Genomic DNA, 18,119 nt, shown 5'->3' with positions numbered 1-18,119 from the left:
GAGGATTTACATTAAATCAGTTAAAGTAGTGTTTGAAAGATTTTGCGGCACACAATGTGCATTTAATCAATTACTTTCTATCCAGGTTTTTTTTGTTTTTTAATGGAGTAAGGTTAACAAGCGGCACCTGTCCCCGAAGAGTGTGGATTTTATATACTCTGCAATGTAAATAGTAGTGAAATAATAAAAAAAAATATCAAAACGCAGAGCACAGTGCCTCTAGGACCCAGGGCACCTTGCCAGGAGGGGAGGGTTCCCCCACAGGCAGAGTGCTCTCTCTAGCAGGGTCTGTCCAGATGAGACCATACCCCAGAAAGTGCTTTTAGGATCTCCAGGTTTGGAGTTGGATTATGCTTTATCTCAACTCCCTGTTAATCAGGCTGAGTACACCTTGCCTTGCCTGCCAGCCTGAGCACACCCAGACCAGCCCCATAAGTCTCCTAGAAGCCTGCCCACTGACAGCCTTGCACCCCAAGGTCAGCCCAGACCACAGCCACCTCCTTCCAGCCAGAACTGCCCCCCGTATCGCCAGTCTGGGGCCTCCTCAGACGTATAATCCATGCAGCTGACTCTGAGTTGCACAGCTAATTCTTTTGACAACTTTGTGGCCAGATGAACCCATGGCCGAGTTCTTACCCAGGGCGGGGCGGGTATGGGGGATGCTGGGGTTTGGAGTTTGTGCCACTGGCAGGGAGAGGAGAGGCGAATAGAAGGCAGCCTTCCCCCAACTGAGAACTTTCTCTCCCCGTTAAGTCTGATTCCTGATGTGTTCATCCTTTTTGCTCTTACTCTAACCCTTTTCATCATAGTGATGATAGCAGCAATGCCAACATGTTACCAATGGTGGTAATAATGATGATGATGTTTAAAAAGAGGGGGCCCTTTCTTGGGCTGTTCTCCCTTCCTGCTGTTGTTCCTCTCTGGTCTTCACTTCCCCTAAACAAACCTGCTACCGCCCCCCCCCACCCCTTTCATACCCCTGCACTGGGCTCTCTGAAACCCTTGATTCACAGTAAATGAAACACTCAGCTGGACTCCACCTCCTTGCTTTAATTTAGACTTGGCTTTCTCCTGAGGGCATTGCTTCCTGATAACTACCTCGGGATGCTTCCTACTTCAGATGGAAAGAGAAATCTAAGCAAGAGCTGGCTCTGTGGTCCAGGCAGAGAAGCTCCAACAAAGGCTCTGGGGCAGAAATGAGTTTGGCAGGGTCTCAAGAGCAACAACTACAAAGAAAGGCCAGTGTAGCTCCAGGAAGTGAGGTTGGGAGTCTGCAGCCTGAGCTGTGCTTGGAGAACGCAGCAGGGTCCACTCATGTAGGAGGTGGAGGCTGCCTTAGCTCAGGCTGCTATAACAGAACACCACGGAAAGGGTGGCTTAAACAACAGACATTTACTTCTCACAGTTCTGGTGGCTGAGAAGTCCAAGATCAAGGTGCTGGCAGACTTGGTTCTTAGTGAGGGCCCTCTTGCTGGCTTGTGGACGGCCACCTTGTCGCTGTGTGCTTACAGGGCCATTCCTAGGTGCACGCACGTGGAGTTAGCAAACTTTGAAAGTGAGCAAGCATAACATTAAATAACGAAAGGTGAAGGCATGAGGGGCAGAGCAAAACTTTGAATGTCTCTCTCCTGGATGTTCTTTTAGGGGCTGTGGGTGGCTGCTTGTGGAAGAAGGAGTCCTTTAAGTGAATATGCACAGTTATTGGTATGGTCCTTTGATTTGGAAAGTTAAGGGGATGCCGGGCCTTGTCTCCTGAAAAGTGCCCTTTCCTCAGGCGGAGTTTTAACCCGTCAGCACTTCAGTCGTACATGTACTTGAGCAATTCTTGTGCCTTGTCATCGTTTGTTTACATGTCTTTCTCTTCATGCTGTGAGCAAGCCCCCTGTTTTATATTGCCTTTATCTTCTGTATACCTACCGCAGGGTACATGCTAGGCATTCAAGAAACACTTATTCACCAGCTCGGTGCTTTGTGATCGCCTGGAGGGGTGGGATAGGGAGGGTGGGAGGGAGGGAGACGCAAGAGGGAAGAGATATGGGAACATATGTAAAAAATAAAAAATAAAAAAAAGAGAAACACTTATTGAAGAAGAGTGTCTTTATAATTCTAATCTGCCATCCAGTGTGCAGGCCAATTAAATTGCTCAGTTAGCCTGGACCTTTTCATGTCAGGTTCCTTTGCTCCCATTTAATCATACTTTATAATCATGTTGCAAATATGTATGTAAGCGCGCGTGTGTGTGTGTATCCCCAAATCTTAACATTCTTGAGGAAATCTAATTAAAAGTGTTTAGTTTATTACATTTATTTGAGGTCTTCTGACTATAATTTAAGGATCTTACACTGTAATACATAATGACAAGTGTTGAAAAATTATCTATTGCACAAACAATAACTACAATTTAAAAAGAAAAATACACACAATCCTATCCATTCATCAAACCATGTTCTCATATAGTTTCCAATTCTTTTCTTTTGTAATTTCTTGGTTATTGCCATCAGGATAGATACTTTTTTTTTTTTTTTGGCTGCACTGCATGGCTTGCGGGATCTTAGTTCCCCAACCAAGGATCAAACCCGTGCCCCTTGTAATGAAAGCGTGGAGTCTTAACCACTGGACTGCCAGGAAAGTCCCAGACTTCTTTATATAATTTTAAATGATGGCTTGCTATGCCAATTAAGTTGATTTGCTGTAATTTAATAGCCCTCCATCCTTGAACATTGATGGTTTCCACCTTGTGTTATTATAAATAGGCATACAATGAAGTGCTGTCCCACCTCCCAGTCACCCTCTGTCATCTAATTTCCAGTCCCATCTTGCCATTGAAACAGCGCTGGCCAGGATGAGCAGTGGTCCTCTTCCTGGTGAATGTCTTCTGTTGTTATCTTAGTTGAACTCCTCGAAGTTCCATGTTGGCTCTTCTTCCCTTCTTGAAATTCATTCTTCTCTTGACTTTTTGGACACCTTGCACTAGAGGATTTTTTCCTTCCCCCAGAGGATTTTTTCCTTCCCCTTCTGGCAGTTCCTCTTTTATCTCTACTCTGAGGACTTAAGCTTGCCCCTTAAATATTGGCATTCCCAGGGATGGGTTCTATCCTTATTCTTCTTCTGCCTCAGTCTTCATCACTTCTCTGAAAAGTCTCTTTATCTCCCATGACTTCAGCTTTCTTGATACATTGGTGATTTCCAAATCTCTTCCTCCACCTCAAATCTCTCTACGCAAACACTCATCAATACCTGGCATATAGTAGATACTTGAGCATCTCCACCTGGAGAACGCGTAGTCCTCAAAACCCAATCAGTCCTTAATCGAATTCACCATCCTTCCTCAAGCCCCTCTCAACATCTGCTCCCACTCCTGTGTTTCCTATTTTGGCAAAAGGCACCGTCATCGACTTAGTTAAGCCAGAAACCTAAGAGTCACCGTAGACTTACTTCCCTCTTCCTTACCTCGCATCTGGTCAGGCAGGCACTCAGTCTGCTGATTATACTTCCTTAATTTCTCTTGAAGTGGCTCCTTTTGTCTAACTTCATAGCCGCATCATCTCTCACCTGCATTCCCACAAAAATCCATTTTTTTTTCTTTTTTTTTTTGCTGGTCTTGTCATTCTTACTGATGCCCCTCCCCACCACTGCCACCCAACTCATCCATCTTCCAAGAAGCTGACAGAGTGATCTTCATAAAATGCCAGTCTAATCCCTCTTCTATTGTGTCACAGTAGAACACTGCCCTTGCTTGTCTGGACAGCCTTACTTCCTGGCACCTCAAGAGCAAGCCCATGGTCTTCCTTCCTTGTTTCTCTACTTGTTATTTATTGCCTTCATCTGGAAAGTTCTTGCCCCTCTTTTTGTCTCACAAACTCATTCCTGCCTGTCCTTTAGAATGTGTAAGCTACCTCATTTCTGGAAAGCCTTCCCTAAACTCCATACCCCTAGTCTGGTGAGGAACACCTCTCCTGAAAGCCCCCAGACTACCCTGAGTCTGCCAGGAATGTCAACACTTACGTGGTTTCTTATAATTTACTGATTGTCTACTACAATAAACTGACTCTCTGAGGATAGAGCCTAAGTCTTTTATGAGGGGGTTCAGACTTGACAGAAGGTGTTTGGTAATTACTTGTTGGATAGAAGGTCTTCAGAGAAAAAAATTCTAGGAGTGGGGTTCACATGTGCACGCCCACATGTGAAAAATATGTACTACTATAACTTGTTTTTCCAAAGAGTTGTATTGATTTATACTGCCACCAGCAATGCTACTGTATCAATTGAATCACTTTTTTTCAACATCTGAGTCAGAACTATGTATTGTGCCAAAATATTTGTATTTCTACTGTAAAAGTATGTCATCATTTGGAGTAGTGTGATGCAATAGAACTTTCTGCAATGATGGAAATATTCTATATCTACACTGTCCAATGTAACCACTAGCCACATGTGGCTACTGATTGAGCACTGGAAATGTGACTAATGTGACTAAGAAACTGAATTTTTTGTTTCCTTTAATTTCAGTTAATTTTTAAAAATAAATTTATTTTATTTATTTATTTTTGGTTGCATTGGGTCTTCGTTGCTGTGCGCGGGCTTTCTCTACTTGCGGCGAGTGGGGGCTACTCTTTCTTGTGGTGCAGGGGCTTCTCATTGCAGTAGCTTCTCTAGTTGTGTAGCTCAGGCTCTAGGCGGTGGGCCTCAGCAGTTGTGGCACACAGGCTCAGTAGTTGTGGCTCGCGGGCTCTAGAGCGCAGGCTCAGTAGCTGTGGCGCACGGGGCTTAGTTGCTCCGCGGCACGTGGGATCTTCCCAGACCAGGGCTCAAACCCATGTCCCCTGCGTTGGCAGGCAGATTCTTAACCACTGCACCACCAGGGAAGCCCTAATTTTAGTTAATTTAAATGTATTCAATAGTCACATGTGGCAAGTGGTTATCATATTGGACTGTAGAACTCTAGAGAGAAAAAGGAAATCACTCAGCAGATATAATTGCTACATTCTGGGTTCCTTTGTTCCTCTTTAAATGCTTAGTGGTGTAAGCTCATGTCACTAAGGTGTGACCAGTTCACAAATGCTGCCATTGTTATTATTTGTCCGAACCGCCTAATTTGGGAAACATTTTTTAAAAATGGCTCTTTCATCAGGAGAGTAACACCTTACATCAGGAATACAGCCAAAACGTCTAATTCTGGAGACTTGAAGGAAAATGGGAAATGTTACTCACAGTGCTTTTTATTCAGAGGTAGGCACTTAGCCATTCCAAAGGAGGCCAGAAGCCTCACACTTTCAGAGAGGCATCTGCTGTACTTGTTTTTCCACATAAACTGCCAAACTTGTTTTGATTAGGCAGGAAGTGAAGCAACTTTTCAGGGAGAGAGCCCGGCATCTGTATCTTGTCAGCTGGTCAGATCAGACCTTTTACCTTTTACCTTCTTGTGAGTGTAGGCCGAGTTTCGCTTTTCAACTTAAGAGCAGGATGGGCCATACTTTTTTCTCTTACAACATGGTTTCCTTAAGATTTCAAATCCACCATTATATTTTTAATCAGTGTACCTGTTTTGATTCTCCAAATAATTTACATGCCCTTAAAATAAGGAAACGTTTATTTATCGTGCACAATTCTTTATACATAGAGGACTCTAAAACGAATAAATGTACTGAGTTGAATTCGATGAATCCTGCCTGATAAGCATTTGTGACCTACTTTTTTAAAGAAAGCCTTTGAAAAGCTGGTGATGGGAGAGGAGTTTTAATCGCTTTACTGGAGTTACTGGAAATGTGCCAAAGAGATAACCTGGAGTGCATTTTTCTCAAAAGTCGTGTTTTAAACGTAGGGGTACAGTGTGTGTGTGTGTGTGTGTGTGTGTGTGTGTGTGTGTGTGTGTGTGTGTGTGTGTGTGTGTGTGTGTGTGTGTGTGTGTGTGTGTCTGTGTCTGTGTGTGTGTGTGTGTGTGTGTGTGTGTGTGTCCTCTAGGCAGGACAGAAAAAACTTTTCGGTTTCTGCAAACCTCTCCAGAAAGGGTTCGTACAGGATGCGCACGCGACCTTGAGGGAAGAACCCGTGGACAAACAGGCCGCCCAGGGCTCGCTGCTACACGCAAACTTGCAGCGCTCCCCCGGCGGGCGCCCGGAGCCGGACCTGCTGCTCGCAGAGCTCGCCGCGGAGCGAACCATCAGGTCCGCCGGTGGGGGGGTTGGGTGTCGGGGCCGCGGGACGCTCTGTCCTCAGGATCCCCCTGCTGCTGCCGTCCTCCTTCGTCCCCGGCCGGGAGTCGCGCGTGACACGGCCCTCTGCGGGCCCCTCGAGGGTGCGGCGCCGGCGAACCCTCCCCCGGGTCGCGCGGGGGTGGTAGCGGCCCGTTTGAGAGTTTCCCGGGCCAGGCGGCGGGCGCAGAGGCGCTGCCTCGGGCCGGGGGCGGGCCGACGCCGCGACGAGGGGGGAGGGACAAAGGGGTGGGTTCCCGCGGGCCGGCACCTGGCTAAAACCCGGCCGCGGGTCGGAGGACTGACCTGACGCCCAGAGGAGAAGGAGGAGGTGGAGCCGGGTCCTGGACCTGCGCGACCACGCGGGACCCTCGCCTGAAGATGCTGGTGCGAGGAGACCGCGGGTTTCCACCCCGGCGGGAGATGTCAGGTTGGCTCCAAGTAAGTGCCCTCTTGCGTCCCGCTTGGTTGGGAGAAGGGTCGCGAGGACGGGGCATGGGAGCGCGTGGTGGGCTTCCCAGATGCGCATTAGGTGGCTGGGATTCTCCTATCCAGAGGTGGGGTTGAGGGCAGGGACTAGGTTTCACCGGACAAGGGTGGTGGCTCGTGGCCTCCAGGGCTCCTGGACCCTTTTCTCTGTTCTCTAAAGTCACTTGGATTTCAGGTTAAGTCGGAAGTAGGGAAGACTGTCTTGAACTCTGTCTTGGATTGGTGCTACTTCGGAGGCATCTCGTTGTTCCTGTTGTGTCGCCTGCCCTATGCCTTTGTGTTTTCCTTCTCGGTTTCAAACCGCACTCTCTACTTGATGCAAAATTACAGGCATGTGTGTGTGAGACAAACTGACAACTCTCTGGAGACCAGAATCCTCTCTTTCCCTTTTAATCAGTTGCCTCTGCAATATAAGTAAAAATTATTTGCAATAGGGAATGGATATGTACTCTGGTATTATCTTACCTGTCACCAGTTCTTTTTCTTTTGTGTCTTCATTTGTAAAGTTTCTGCTTTACACAGTAGTTTATTTTAAGTTATAAATAATCAGGGTTTTGACTGCAGGGTTTTAACATTCTTGAAATGTGGATGAACTTGGGAGGGAATACTCCAGGGCTTAGTAATGGAAAGGAATACAGCCTCCCACCTCTATTTTAGCTTCAGTTCTTAGGCAGCGCTGCTTCCTTGGCAGCTGTCTGGCCTGAGTAATGGTTGTGGTTTCCCTGCAGTTCCCAGCGTAGACTCATCCCATCCTAGAAATTGCCCTCCCTCCCCCTCCCTCCCCCCTCCCTCCCTCCCCCCCTCCCTCCCTCCTCCCTCCGTCCCTCCCTCAGCTAGGGGAATCGCAGCAGAGAAGAGCCCCTTTTCCTCAGATCTCTAGGTGGTCTGAGCTGGGTGCGCTGACAGTCACCTTGGGAAAACAGGTCCACCTGTGTCAGGGTTATTCCTGGGAGAGACAGTCTACATGCAAACCTTGGAAGTGGACCATTTTCATTTTAAGTGAGGAGTTACTAGTAGTGATTGCATTTGTGGCAAAGTGCCATTTAATATCTTGCCTGAGAGAATGAAATATGGTTATTCAATAAATTTTCATGAACAACTTCACTTCAGTGTGGGAAATACAAATGTTAAGAGTGTGCCTCTACCACACTGTCTTGGTGGGGAAGAATGCAAATAATTAAGACTCTGATGCATTCCAATTAGAAGCAGGAACAGGATGCTGTAGTTTCCCCTCTCCGGGGAGACTAGAGAAGGAGGGTGCTTTAGTAAGGCAACAGTGGCTTTTGAGGTGTTTCTTGAGCTTTTTCAGAGCTGCTGTCAGAGATTGATGAAGGGAGATTGTTTTCCCCCTGAGTTGCTGCTGTAGCTTTTTCAGGACCACGCAGCTGATAACTTAATGAGCACCCACTTGTGCCGGTCCACTGTGAGCAGGTGGGGTACAAGATAAGCAAGACTCAACTTCTGCTGTCAAGAGTCTGTTCGATCTGAAAAGTTTAGATGTTTTTTAAGACGCTGCAAACTCTCTCTGCTGGGATACCTGCGGCTTACAGAGGGAGTATGCGATACAGATGCACACTCTGCAATACAGAAATGCAACAAAGTGTGGGTTTGTTCCGTGCACACTCCCTTCAGGGTTTCTTTTTGGGAAGAAAGTTTGCCTTTGAACAGATACCTTACACGGTAAGCCAGTCTAGAAAATGGGGCTAATAACACGTCTCATAAGACGAGGACTGAGTGAAATGACATAGGGTGCCTGGCTAGTGGATGCTAAGTAGACAGTAGCTAGTAGTCATCCCTCAGTATCCTGGGATGGGGGGAAGAATGGTTCTGGGACCCCCCTCAGATACCAAAATCCAAGGATGCTCAAAGCCCTTTATATAAAATGGTGTAGTATTTTCCTATAACCTAAGGGCATCCTCCTGTACACTTTAAATCCTCTCTAGGTTACTTACAGTACTGGATACAATGGAAATATTATAGAAATAGTTGTAAATACAATGTAAATGCTGTGTAAATAGTTGCCGGTGTGTGGCAAATTCAAGTTTTGCTTTTTGGAACTTTCTGGAATTTTTTTCCCCCGCTGTATATTTTTGATCCACAGTTGGTTGAATCCTTGCATATGGAGGGCCAACTGTAATAAGAACCAAAACAGGTGCTGAAAACTCTTAAGTGCTGGGCTCTGGGTTACTAAGCACAAAAAGGAGGTACCAGGTATGTTAGGGCAGTTGCTGAGGGAAAGAGCAAGAGATGCGCACACTCTCTTGAAAGGCTTTAAATGCCAGGAAGAGAACTTTAAGAAAAAGAAAAAGTCCCAGAAATCCCTAATGTATTAATGACTTGACTTTTCCTATAAAGAAGTGAACCAGTTTCCCAGTAAACAGGGCTACCCCCAACACCCTACACAGGGAATATTACTCTTTTGGGGGCTCTCGTATGCATAAGACCCAAAATTTTTTAGCATCACCCCCTGGGGAATTCCATTTGCAAGGGTTTCTGCCTACGTTTGTTTAACTTTTAATCTGATTCTTTGTACATTGGCAAAAGGTCACAGCCAGACATTGCTCTTATGCTGGAGAAATGCCTGGGAATTCGAGGGAAATGATAAAATTCCTCCAGTGACTTTTTTTTTTTTTTTTTTTTTTGCGGTATGCGGGCCTCTCACTGTTGTGGCCTCTCCCGTTGCGGAGCACAGGCTCCGGATGCGCAGGCTCAGCGGCCATGGCTCACGGGCCCAGCCACTCCGCGGCATGTGGGATCCTCCCGGACCAGGGCATGAACCCGTGTCCCCTGCATCGGCAGGCAGACTCCCAACCACTGCACCCCCAGGGAATCCCCCTACAGTGACTTTTGAGCTTAGCAAGGTTTTCTCTTCTGAAGGCTTTCTTTTTAGGAGACAGAAAAGTTTTTGAAACTAGGCGGGGCCCCTGTAGTCCTGTGTACTGTCATATGTTCCGTAGTTAAAAGTTATGCAGATTTGGCTGGGGTGTGTCATGAGGTGTGGGAGGGGCTGGTGGGGTGAAGATTCAGGAAGGGTTAGTAATCACGCTGAAACTTTCAACATACCTCTACCAAGAATATGAGCCATCCGGGAATTCCTTGCCTAATCCCTAAAACAAATCCCATTGAGGAGCTGTGGCTGCAGATTAGTTTATCGAGGTTGAGAGCTGACACCCTATCAAATGCCTCATTGGTCAGACTCTAAGCAGTAATGGGGGCCAACAAGTGCTGGCTGGAATGGCCTTGGACCAGCCAGCCTTGGTATTGAGAGGCATTTTCCATTGAAAATTGGGTGGGTGCGGCAGAATGATTATCTCATATGTTTTACTGAGTTGTTTCTTCATCCTAAATCAAAGGGGCAGGGTCAGAAACATACAGTCAGACAGAAGTCAGATTCAACACCTATTTAGTGGGTTAAAAACTTCGATGTTTTACATGGACTTTTTTTTTTAATTTATTCATTTATTTATTTTTGGCTGTGTTGGATCTTTGTTGCTACGCATGGGCTTTCTCTAGTTGTGGTGAGCGGGGGCTATTCTTCACTGGGCTGCATGGACTTCTCATCGCGGTGGCTTCACTTGTTGCAGAGCACAGGCTCTAGGCGCGTGGACTTCAGTAGTTGTGGTGCGCAGGCTCAGTAGTTGCGGCATGTGGGCTCTAGAGCAGAGGCTCAATAGTTGTGGTGCACGGGCTTACTTGCTTCGCAGCATGTGGGATCCTCCCGGACGAGGGCTCGAACCTGTGTCCCCTGCATTGGCAGGTGGATTCTTAACCACTGTGCCACCAGGGAAGTCCCTACATGGGCTTTTTTAAGGTTAAAAAAGAAATGTTCCCTAAAACGATTTAGAACCTACTTCGTCCCCACAAGAATTTTCATGACGACCCTTGTGAGAGAAAGCTCGTATAGCTAGCAAATTTATGAGGGTCTGAGGTGGCATTCCCATTAAAAATTTTGCAAAACCTGTATAACAGCAATGGAGAAAAGTTATCAGGCACTCAGTCCTAACATCCGGTATTGGCAATAGCTAGTTCCAGGTCTGAAGGTTACCTAGGAAAGCAGTCGATTAACTTTGTACACTGCCTATGGCACCGTGTGAGGAAGAGAGTTCTGAGTTGGAAAGTACCTGCTTCCGCTTTTGCAGCTTGATTAGAAAATGCCCTTCTTGGAACTTAGCATCTGACTGCTAGAGCCTGGGCAGGCCTGCATGGGCCTTCCCATGACGGTGACTGTTTCATTCGGGTTTTTTAAGGGGGCTCGCGCCTCCATCATCCAAAGCTGTGTCAGCCTCGATAACCTGTGAACTCAAAAGGGAGACTCAGGACTGTCATATTGAAAAAATGCCTATTAAATTAAACATTTTCTCTGCCTTTTTTGCTGCCTTCAAAACAGTGTTGTTTCCAAAGTGTGCTGTGCAGACAGATTTACAGGTGGCACAGGGAGGGACATAGCCCATTCTTTAATTACTGCGCATGACCCTTGTAGTTCAGGACTAAAAAACATAAAGCCGGTCACCAAACTCATTTATTTCATGGATAGATTGCTTAGAATGAGGCAAAAATAAGTATGAAATAAAACGGTGAGTTCGACTTAAGAAAAATAGTAAATTATCAGGATAAGTGGTATGAGAATAAGGCCAAAACTGTGAAGACAGCCCTTGAAATCTGAGATTTGGAAAATACTCTCAAAATACGAGTGTGACGCTTAAGTATGGAGAGCTAGGTGTACCTCAACCACACCTTAAGGAAAGTCGGACACAGAATGGCCCAGAAAAGCCAGGAAAGTTGAATTTGATGGACTTTGTGTCTTAATATGTGCATCTTGCTCTTGTCCACCCAGTTCTCTTTTCTGTTGCTGCAGACAGTGTATTCGTGAAGCTATTTAATGTCTTCCCTAAGTCTCATTCCTTTCTTTGCTTCCCGCAAGCCATTCTGCAATTTTAAGGTCTGTTGGTGTGACATTTGTGGTAGGATAGAGTGAAAAGGGGGAAATGCTTTGGCACTCCTGGGGGACATCACTCTGTTACCAAGCGTATCTCAGTCACCATCCGTCAGCGCCTAAGAATACAGAGACCCAGGCAGCCTCACATGTAATGCATCTAACTCTTTAAAAATGGAGCTTTTATTGGGTCTGCAGAATAGGCTTTAACAAGGATTGTTGTAGGAATTGGAAGTCTTGAGGTAGGAAAAAAGAAACCCTGCCGTGACCTGGAGAAATGAGCAATTGAAGTTCATGTTCATGATAGGTGAATAAAACCACAATAGAAAACACTTTGCTTCAGTCAGCAGAATCCCTAATTGTATGTGTGTGCATACTCTTTATGAGAAGTCCTAGGCTTTCAATTAGTAACTTTAGTCATTTAAAATCACTACAGATATTTGTTTAGTGCCCCTGCCAAATGGTTAAAGTTAAATCAGGTCTTTAACCTTAAAAACATAATGCAGCTTTTCTTAGTCACTTATACACCATTGTGTGTTGCAAACCATAGCAGTATAAATTTCTGTAATAATGAATGTTTATTTTTACTTTCAAACTAAATATTTAGCCTGATTAGAATATTCATAGATTAGAGGTTCTATTTGTGTTTCTCTTTCCCCATCATTGTGTGTGAGTGTTGAGGGGTTGGAGAGTTTGGAGGGTGGCAGGAACGGTAATAGTGGTGAAAGACCCTTGATAGATCCTTTGAGAGTAAGATATTTGTTGGGTGTTACACAGGAAGCTCTACTGACCCCAGAATTTCAAATTATACCATTAATTATGGCAAAGACTTCATGTCACATCCTTGAATACAAATGTTTACTGAATTTTACCCATATGCATATGTAAACATGGATTTCAGAGTTAATATGATAATTATTATTTGTATTGTAGACTTTACTCAGCCAACACAATATATACATTATGTTCACAAGAGAAAATGACATCATCTTTGAAAACTAATTATAGTATGCTTCATCTGACACCCGATATAAGCAAGGGACTAAATATATAGCTATATATTTATAGTTAGTGACAATATAGTTAGTGACAAGTCAGGCATTTAGAGAGAATATATGTAATACATTGTGGGAGAGAATTATTGGGATAGTTTGCTGGTCGGTAAGAGTTATTAGGCTGTAATTAATAGATAATGATTAGAATCCAGTTGTATCTTTGCCATTGTATGTGTTAGAAAAACCTTTCATAGAGATGAGAGGACACTGCAGATACTCTAGACTTTGTCACTTAGTTGAAGTTGAACCGGGGAAATACTGCATTCTAGTCATCAGTAGGATTTACTGACCTTCTCTTCTAAGACTTGTAGCTTCTTGGAGCTTTGTTCTTCGGAGGAGGAAATAATGTTCCAAGTGTAGCTGTTTGTTTCCATTCGCTGAGAGCCATTTCTTATAAGGGAAGTGTTCCAAGTCCTAGGCTGTGGGGTTCCTTCTCTGCCTCCTCTTGCCCGGAGCACCTGAGAGCCTGGGTGGCGGGGAGAAGGGGTGATGTACCTGTGTGAGGCAAGTAGCCCGTTCTCAATCCTAGGAAGGCTGTTGCCAAACATATCTAGCAAAGCAGAATGAAATTCTTTGAAGGAGTTAGTATTAGCAAAGCTCGTCCGGACTTCCCTGGTGGCGCAGTGGTTAAGAATCCACCTGCCAATGCAGGGGACACGGGTTCGAGCCCTGATCCAGGAAGATCCCACATGCCGTGGAGCAACTAGGCCTGTGCGCCGTAACTACTGAGCCTGCACTGTAGAGCCCATGAGCCATAACTACTGAAGCCCGCGCGTCTAGAGTCCGTGCTCCACAAGAGCAGCCACCGCAATGAGAAGCTCACGCACTGCAATGAAGAGTAGCCCCCGCTCCCCGCAGCTAGAGAAAGCCCGCGCACAGCAACGAAGACCCAACGCAGCCAGAAATAAATAAAAGTAATGATTTTAAAAACCCGATCTTTAAAAAAAAACAAAAAACAAAAAACTCGTCATTTCTGCTTTTGAAAAGAATGAATAGTTTAGAAGAAACTTCCTGGTGAGCTCATTTTTAGAAGTCCAGTTTCTCCCTTACCCTTCTTCACTCGGGCTGAATCATTTGCCTCCTGGCCTGTGACAGGTTAGCGTGCACATGCCAGTGTTTATTCGAGCCCTTATCACATCTGCCACATGCCAGTCATTTCCCGTCAGCCGTGAGCCCCTCCCTGGTCTGAGTCATCTTGGTCACCCCAGAAGCTGACAGGGCACCAAGCACATGCACTAAGTGTTGACCTCATTGTACTGACTTGATCAGAAGGCTTGTTGCATAAACTAGTAAGAATTGAAGACATCGAGAACTTAGAAAAGTGGATTCCTGACATTGATATAGTGAGTGGATGATAGTTTATCCATAAGAAAAAAAAAGGTGTAGAATTTTATACAGACCCTTTCTTTAATGGTGTATAAGCTGTTCTACGAATTAGCTTGGTGACTTGAGCTAAGGCGTGTAATTCTAGTTCTCAGTTTCTTTATAGGGAAATGAATAATTATATTTGATCAACTCTGAAGTCTTTTACAGTGCTTAAGATTCTGAGTGTTTGGTATAAAGCCTAGAGAATATTCTAGGTAATTTCTGTTGGTTCATGCCATCTTTAAGTGCTTCCACACTCCTTAAACAACTTGTGTGTTTTCTTTCTCTCTGTTTTCTCTTTTAAGAAGAGAGCCAATGCATTCTCTCTGCAAAGCAACTTCCAAAGAGTGGCTGTCTTGTTTAGCTCATGAAGTGATGGAAAGATCTATTATTCAGTTGCAGCTTAAATAATGTACCAGCTCAGTGGGTGCTGAATTCTCTTCCTCACTCTGCAGCCCCAAGCCAGCAACTGCAGCCATCTCCCAGGGCTTCCTGAGAATCGTTCTTTCTCCTTCCTCTTTCCCTCCATCCTTCCTAGTAAAAGCTGCATCCTGGGGGCCTCCAGCACCCCTCCTTTCCCCATGGACTCCTCTCCCAGGGACCGCATTGCCTGTAACACGAGCACGGAAGGTAAGGCAGGCCTGCCACTGGGAAGCCTTTCTGATTTGTTCTTCACAAATGCGCTGAAGACGGGCCTCCTGGTGACTGTCGCAAGACCTCATTCACTGTTACTGACTGATGTGAAGTCACTCGCCAGCAGCCATGTTTCAGGGTTACCTCAGGCACATCAAAGTTTTTCTGCCTAAGTTCAGGGAGAGCACTTCGCCTGCCTCGGCCCGGTCTGTTTAGTGTCTGGGTGAGTTTTGAGAGGGGAGAGAGATTTGTGGCATCTCAGACACCCATTGAAATTTTCCAGAAATGGAACTGGAAACATTTGTGCTTTTCCTTCTGGCGTTATTGTTAAGTGTCTAAAAACAATCAGGTGGCGACACATTGCAATGAAGAGGCAACGAGTTCATTTTGAACATCGGTGGCCTTCTTTCTAGCAGAACCTAATTTGGATTTTAATCAAAGGTCTGGGAGAAGTATTTGGTCTGCTTATACTGCTTAAGCGCACAGTTTGCAGATGTCTTTACTCAAGAGTCAGGAAGAGGCAGGAAAGGTAGACTCAATTTACCAAAGAACTGAGGTGAAAAACATTTGCCTGAAACTGAGAAAAATTTTTCTATGGGAACAGTGGTATCCTGAGTCTGTCCTCCAAAGCCTGCTTACTCACAATGGAGCTTTTTCTATATTATTATTTTTAATTTTTAAATTGAAGTATAATTTACAGACAGTAAAATGTACAACTCTCAAGTGGAGAGCTTGATTTTTTTTTATTGTAGTAAAACACAATAAGATCCACTATTTTAACCATTTTTTTTTCTTTTAACGTCTTTATTGGAGTATAAGCTTTACAATGGTGTGTTGGTTTCTGCTGTATAACAAAGTGAATCAGCTATACGCGTACGTATATCCCCCATCCCCTCCCTCCCAACCTTATTTTAACCATTCTAAGTGTGCCCTCAGTGGCATTTCATTGTGGCAATTAATTGCAGCCACCACCACTATCCAGTTGCAGAGCCAGATGAACTTTTACGTGAATGTATTCACCTGTGTGATTACCACCTAGATCAAAAAATAGAACTTTCCATCACTCCAGAAGGTTCTCTCGTCACTTTTCCAACTGTTCACCACCCCACCCACAAGGGAACCTCTCTTCTGACATCTCTCACCATCCTATAGCCTTGCTTCACCTTGAGAGGATCTGTATAAATGAAATCAGCATTTGGTGTCTGGTTTCTTTCCTCAGAGTAACCTTTGTGTTGTTATACAATTCAGTACTTTTCTTTTATTGCTGAGTAGTAAATACTCCATTTGTATGAATTTACCAGTTTTGTTTATCCATTCTTTTGTTGACGGATATTTGGGTTGTAGTCAGGTTTTTGTTTTGTTTCTATTATGGACGAAGCTGCTATGAAAATCACCTATAGCTTGTTCTGTGGGCTTACGCACCCATTTCTTTTGTGTAAATTCCTGGGAGTAGAATTGCTGGATCATGGGTTGGAGATAGGCTTACCTTTCACTCTGTGTGTTTAACTTTCATTTTGTGATGTTGAAGTCAGGCAGACCTGGGTGTGAATTCTTCTTGTCCTGCCTGCTTACTTGCTTGGCCTTAGGCAATTTACTTTTCTCAGGTTTGGTTTTCTCAGCTGTGAAATGGACACTACAGACCCTCTGGGTCAGGGTTCCCTGAAGAAAACAGACATCATTCTAGCTAGTTCAAGGAGAATGAAACTTAATGGAGAGAATTAGGTGCCTACAGAGCAGAAGGGCCCATTGCTAGTCTCTGATTTGCCCCCTAGAAAGTTAGAAAGCTGCTGCTGCCCTGAGCCAGGACCTCCAAACAACCCTGTTACTGTCTCAGCCTCTGTAGCCCAGAGGAGGCTGAAATGATAGGGAGCTTGGAGGTAACTGCAAAGCTCAGGTCTGGGAAATCAGTTTTTGCCTATGACTGCTGCTACAGGAAAATGAGAACAAATGGCATCTGCTTCCCTTCATCCTTTTAGATCTTAAATAAATACTTGCACCTCATTGGTACCCTGTTGGCAAAGGGATTGGGGGCTTCTGGTCTCTGGGACTAGGGGAAGCTGAGTGCCAGCAAACAAAAGGCATAGATGCCTCCTGGGGTTGCAGTGGCAATTTAATGGCAGTGGTTATAATTTACTTGTATCATCATTATTACTGAGGACTGCTTTCTATAATTCGTGTTCAGAGTTATAGAAATCAGTCCTTTGACTTTATAATCACCTGCTGGAGTGTGGATGCTACCATAAGTCCTACCTGTCACATAAGGTATTGTTTCTCTGAAGGGCCTCAGATTCTCAACTGCTCTGTGATTCTTGGTACTTTTCTATATGAGTAAGCTTGAGAAATTATAGTTTGCTAGCCTACAAGTTAATACAGACTGAGAAGTAACTTGATTCTAAGAGCTGCTGCTTTTACGTATAACTGTATGAAACTTAATGAGTATTTTCTTTTTGAAGTCATTTTGATTTATTTGTTTTTATTTTAATTTTTAAAAAATTTTATTGAGGGCTTCCCTGGTGGCGCAGTGGTTGAGAGTCCGCCTGCCGATGCAGGGGACACGGGTTCGTGCCCCGGTCCGGGAGGGTCCCACATGCTGCGGAGCGGCTGGGCCCGTGCGCCATGGCCGCTGAGCCTGCGCGTCCGGAGCCTGTGCTCCGCAACGGGAGAGGCCACAACAGTGAGAGGCCCGCGTACCGCCAAAAAAAAAAAAAAAAAAAGTTGATTTACAGTGTTGTGTGAGTTTCAGGTGTACAGCAAGGTGATTCTGTTATACATATATATAAATATATATACTCTTTTTTAATATTCTCTTCCTTATAGGTTATTATAAGATAGTGAGTATTCCCTGTGCTATACAGTAGATCCTTGTTGGTTATCTGTTTTATATATAGTAGTGTGTATGTTTTAATCCCAAACTCCTAATTTATCCCTCCCCTGATTTGTTAGTTTTTAATAAAGTAAAAGGTGATATATAAATCCGGTTTATAGATGGGCTGAAGAGAATGTCCCCTTTTCCTCCCTCTGTCTTATCTTTTGACAAGTTAAATGGTAAGAGATTCAATCTTTATCCTATTTTGTGCCTCAAATCTCATGCTGACAGCACGTTCTAGTCTACCAAAACATTGGCAATAGTGTCTGTCCTACTTCTACTTATTTGTGAAGTATGAGCCGTAATGTATTGTTCTTGAAACATTTAAAAATATAGCCTCAATTTTGGCAAAATCCTCCCTATAATGATGTCTCATATGGAAAGAACTGAGTTTTTCTTATTTTAGAATGTCTGTGAATCTTCTCTCTCATTCGAATAATTTTCCCTATGACCCTGACTGATTAGGGACCTTACTATTATTGCTTTCAGGAAAGTAGCTAGAAGCAGACTGGCCAAGCAATTTATTGATTAATATTTTATTTTAGGCTTCTATCTACAGTGCTACTTCTGAAGACTCCTTTCAGAGA

General features: G+C 44.5%; 1 protein-coding gene and 1 long non-coding RNA gene across 4 annotated transcripts in view; one reads left to right on the top strand and one right to left on the bottom strand.

Annotated features, from left to right (window-relative positions):
* TJP2 (tight junction protein 2) overlaps positions 1-18,119 on the top strand; it is a 105,799-nt gene that overhangs the window by 14,483 nt on the left and 73,197 nt on the right. For 2 of the 3 annotated variants that reach the window (XM_082656532.1, XM_082656530.1), the window contains exon 1: positions 6,522-6,632. The exons of the other annotated variant lie outside the window; for it this stretch is intronic. In XM_082656532.1, coding sequence (XP_082512658.1) covers positions 6,573-6,632 — 60 coding nt within the window. In that variant the 5' untranslated portion in view covers positions 6,522-6,572. Of the gene's footprint in view, positions 1-6,521; positions 6,633-18,119 lie in introns of those variants that run through there. 3 annotated transcript variants of the gene reach the window in all.
* Positions 10,049-13,746, bottom strand: LOC309824103. The gene is made up of 3 exons (XR_014296890.1): positions 13,719-13,746; positions 12,959-13,134; positions 10,049-10,972 (listed from the first exon to the last, which is right to left on the bottom strand). It is a non-coding gene; the product is annotated as an uncharacterized lncRNA (long non-coding RNA).

The sequence above is a fragment of the Grampus griseus genome (genome assembly GCF_964374135.1).
Source record: "Grampus griseus genome assembly, chromosome: 6".
Taxonomy (NCBI): Eukaryota; Metazoa; Chordata; class Mammalia; order Artiodactyla; family Delphinidae; genus Grampus; species Grampus griseus.
Note: the sequence above shows the minus strand (reverse complement) of the source record. Positions and strands in the feature narration are given on the sequence as shown.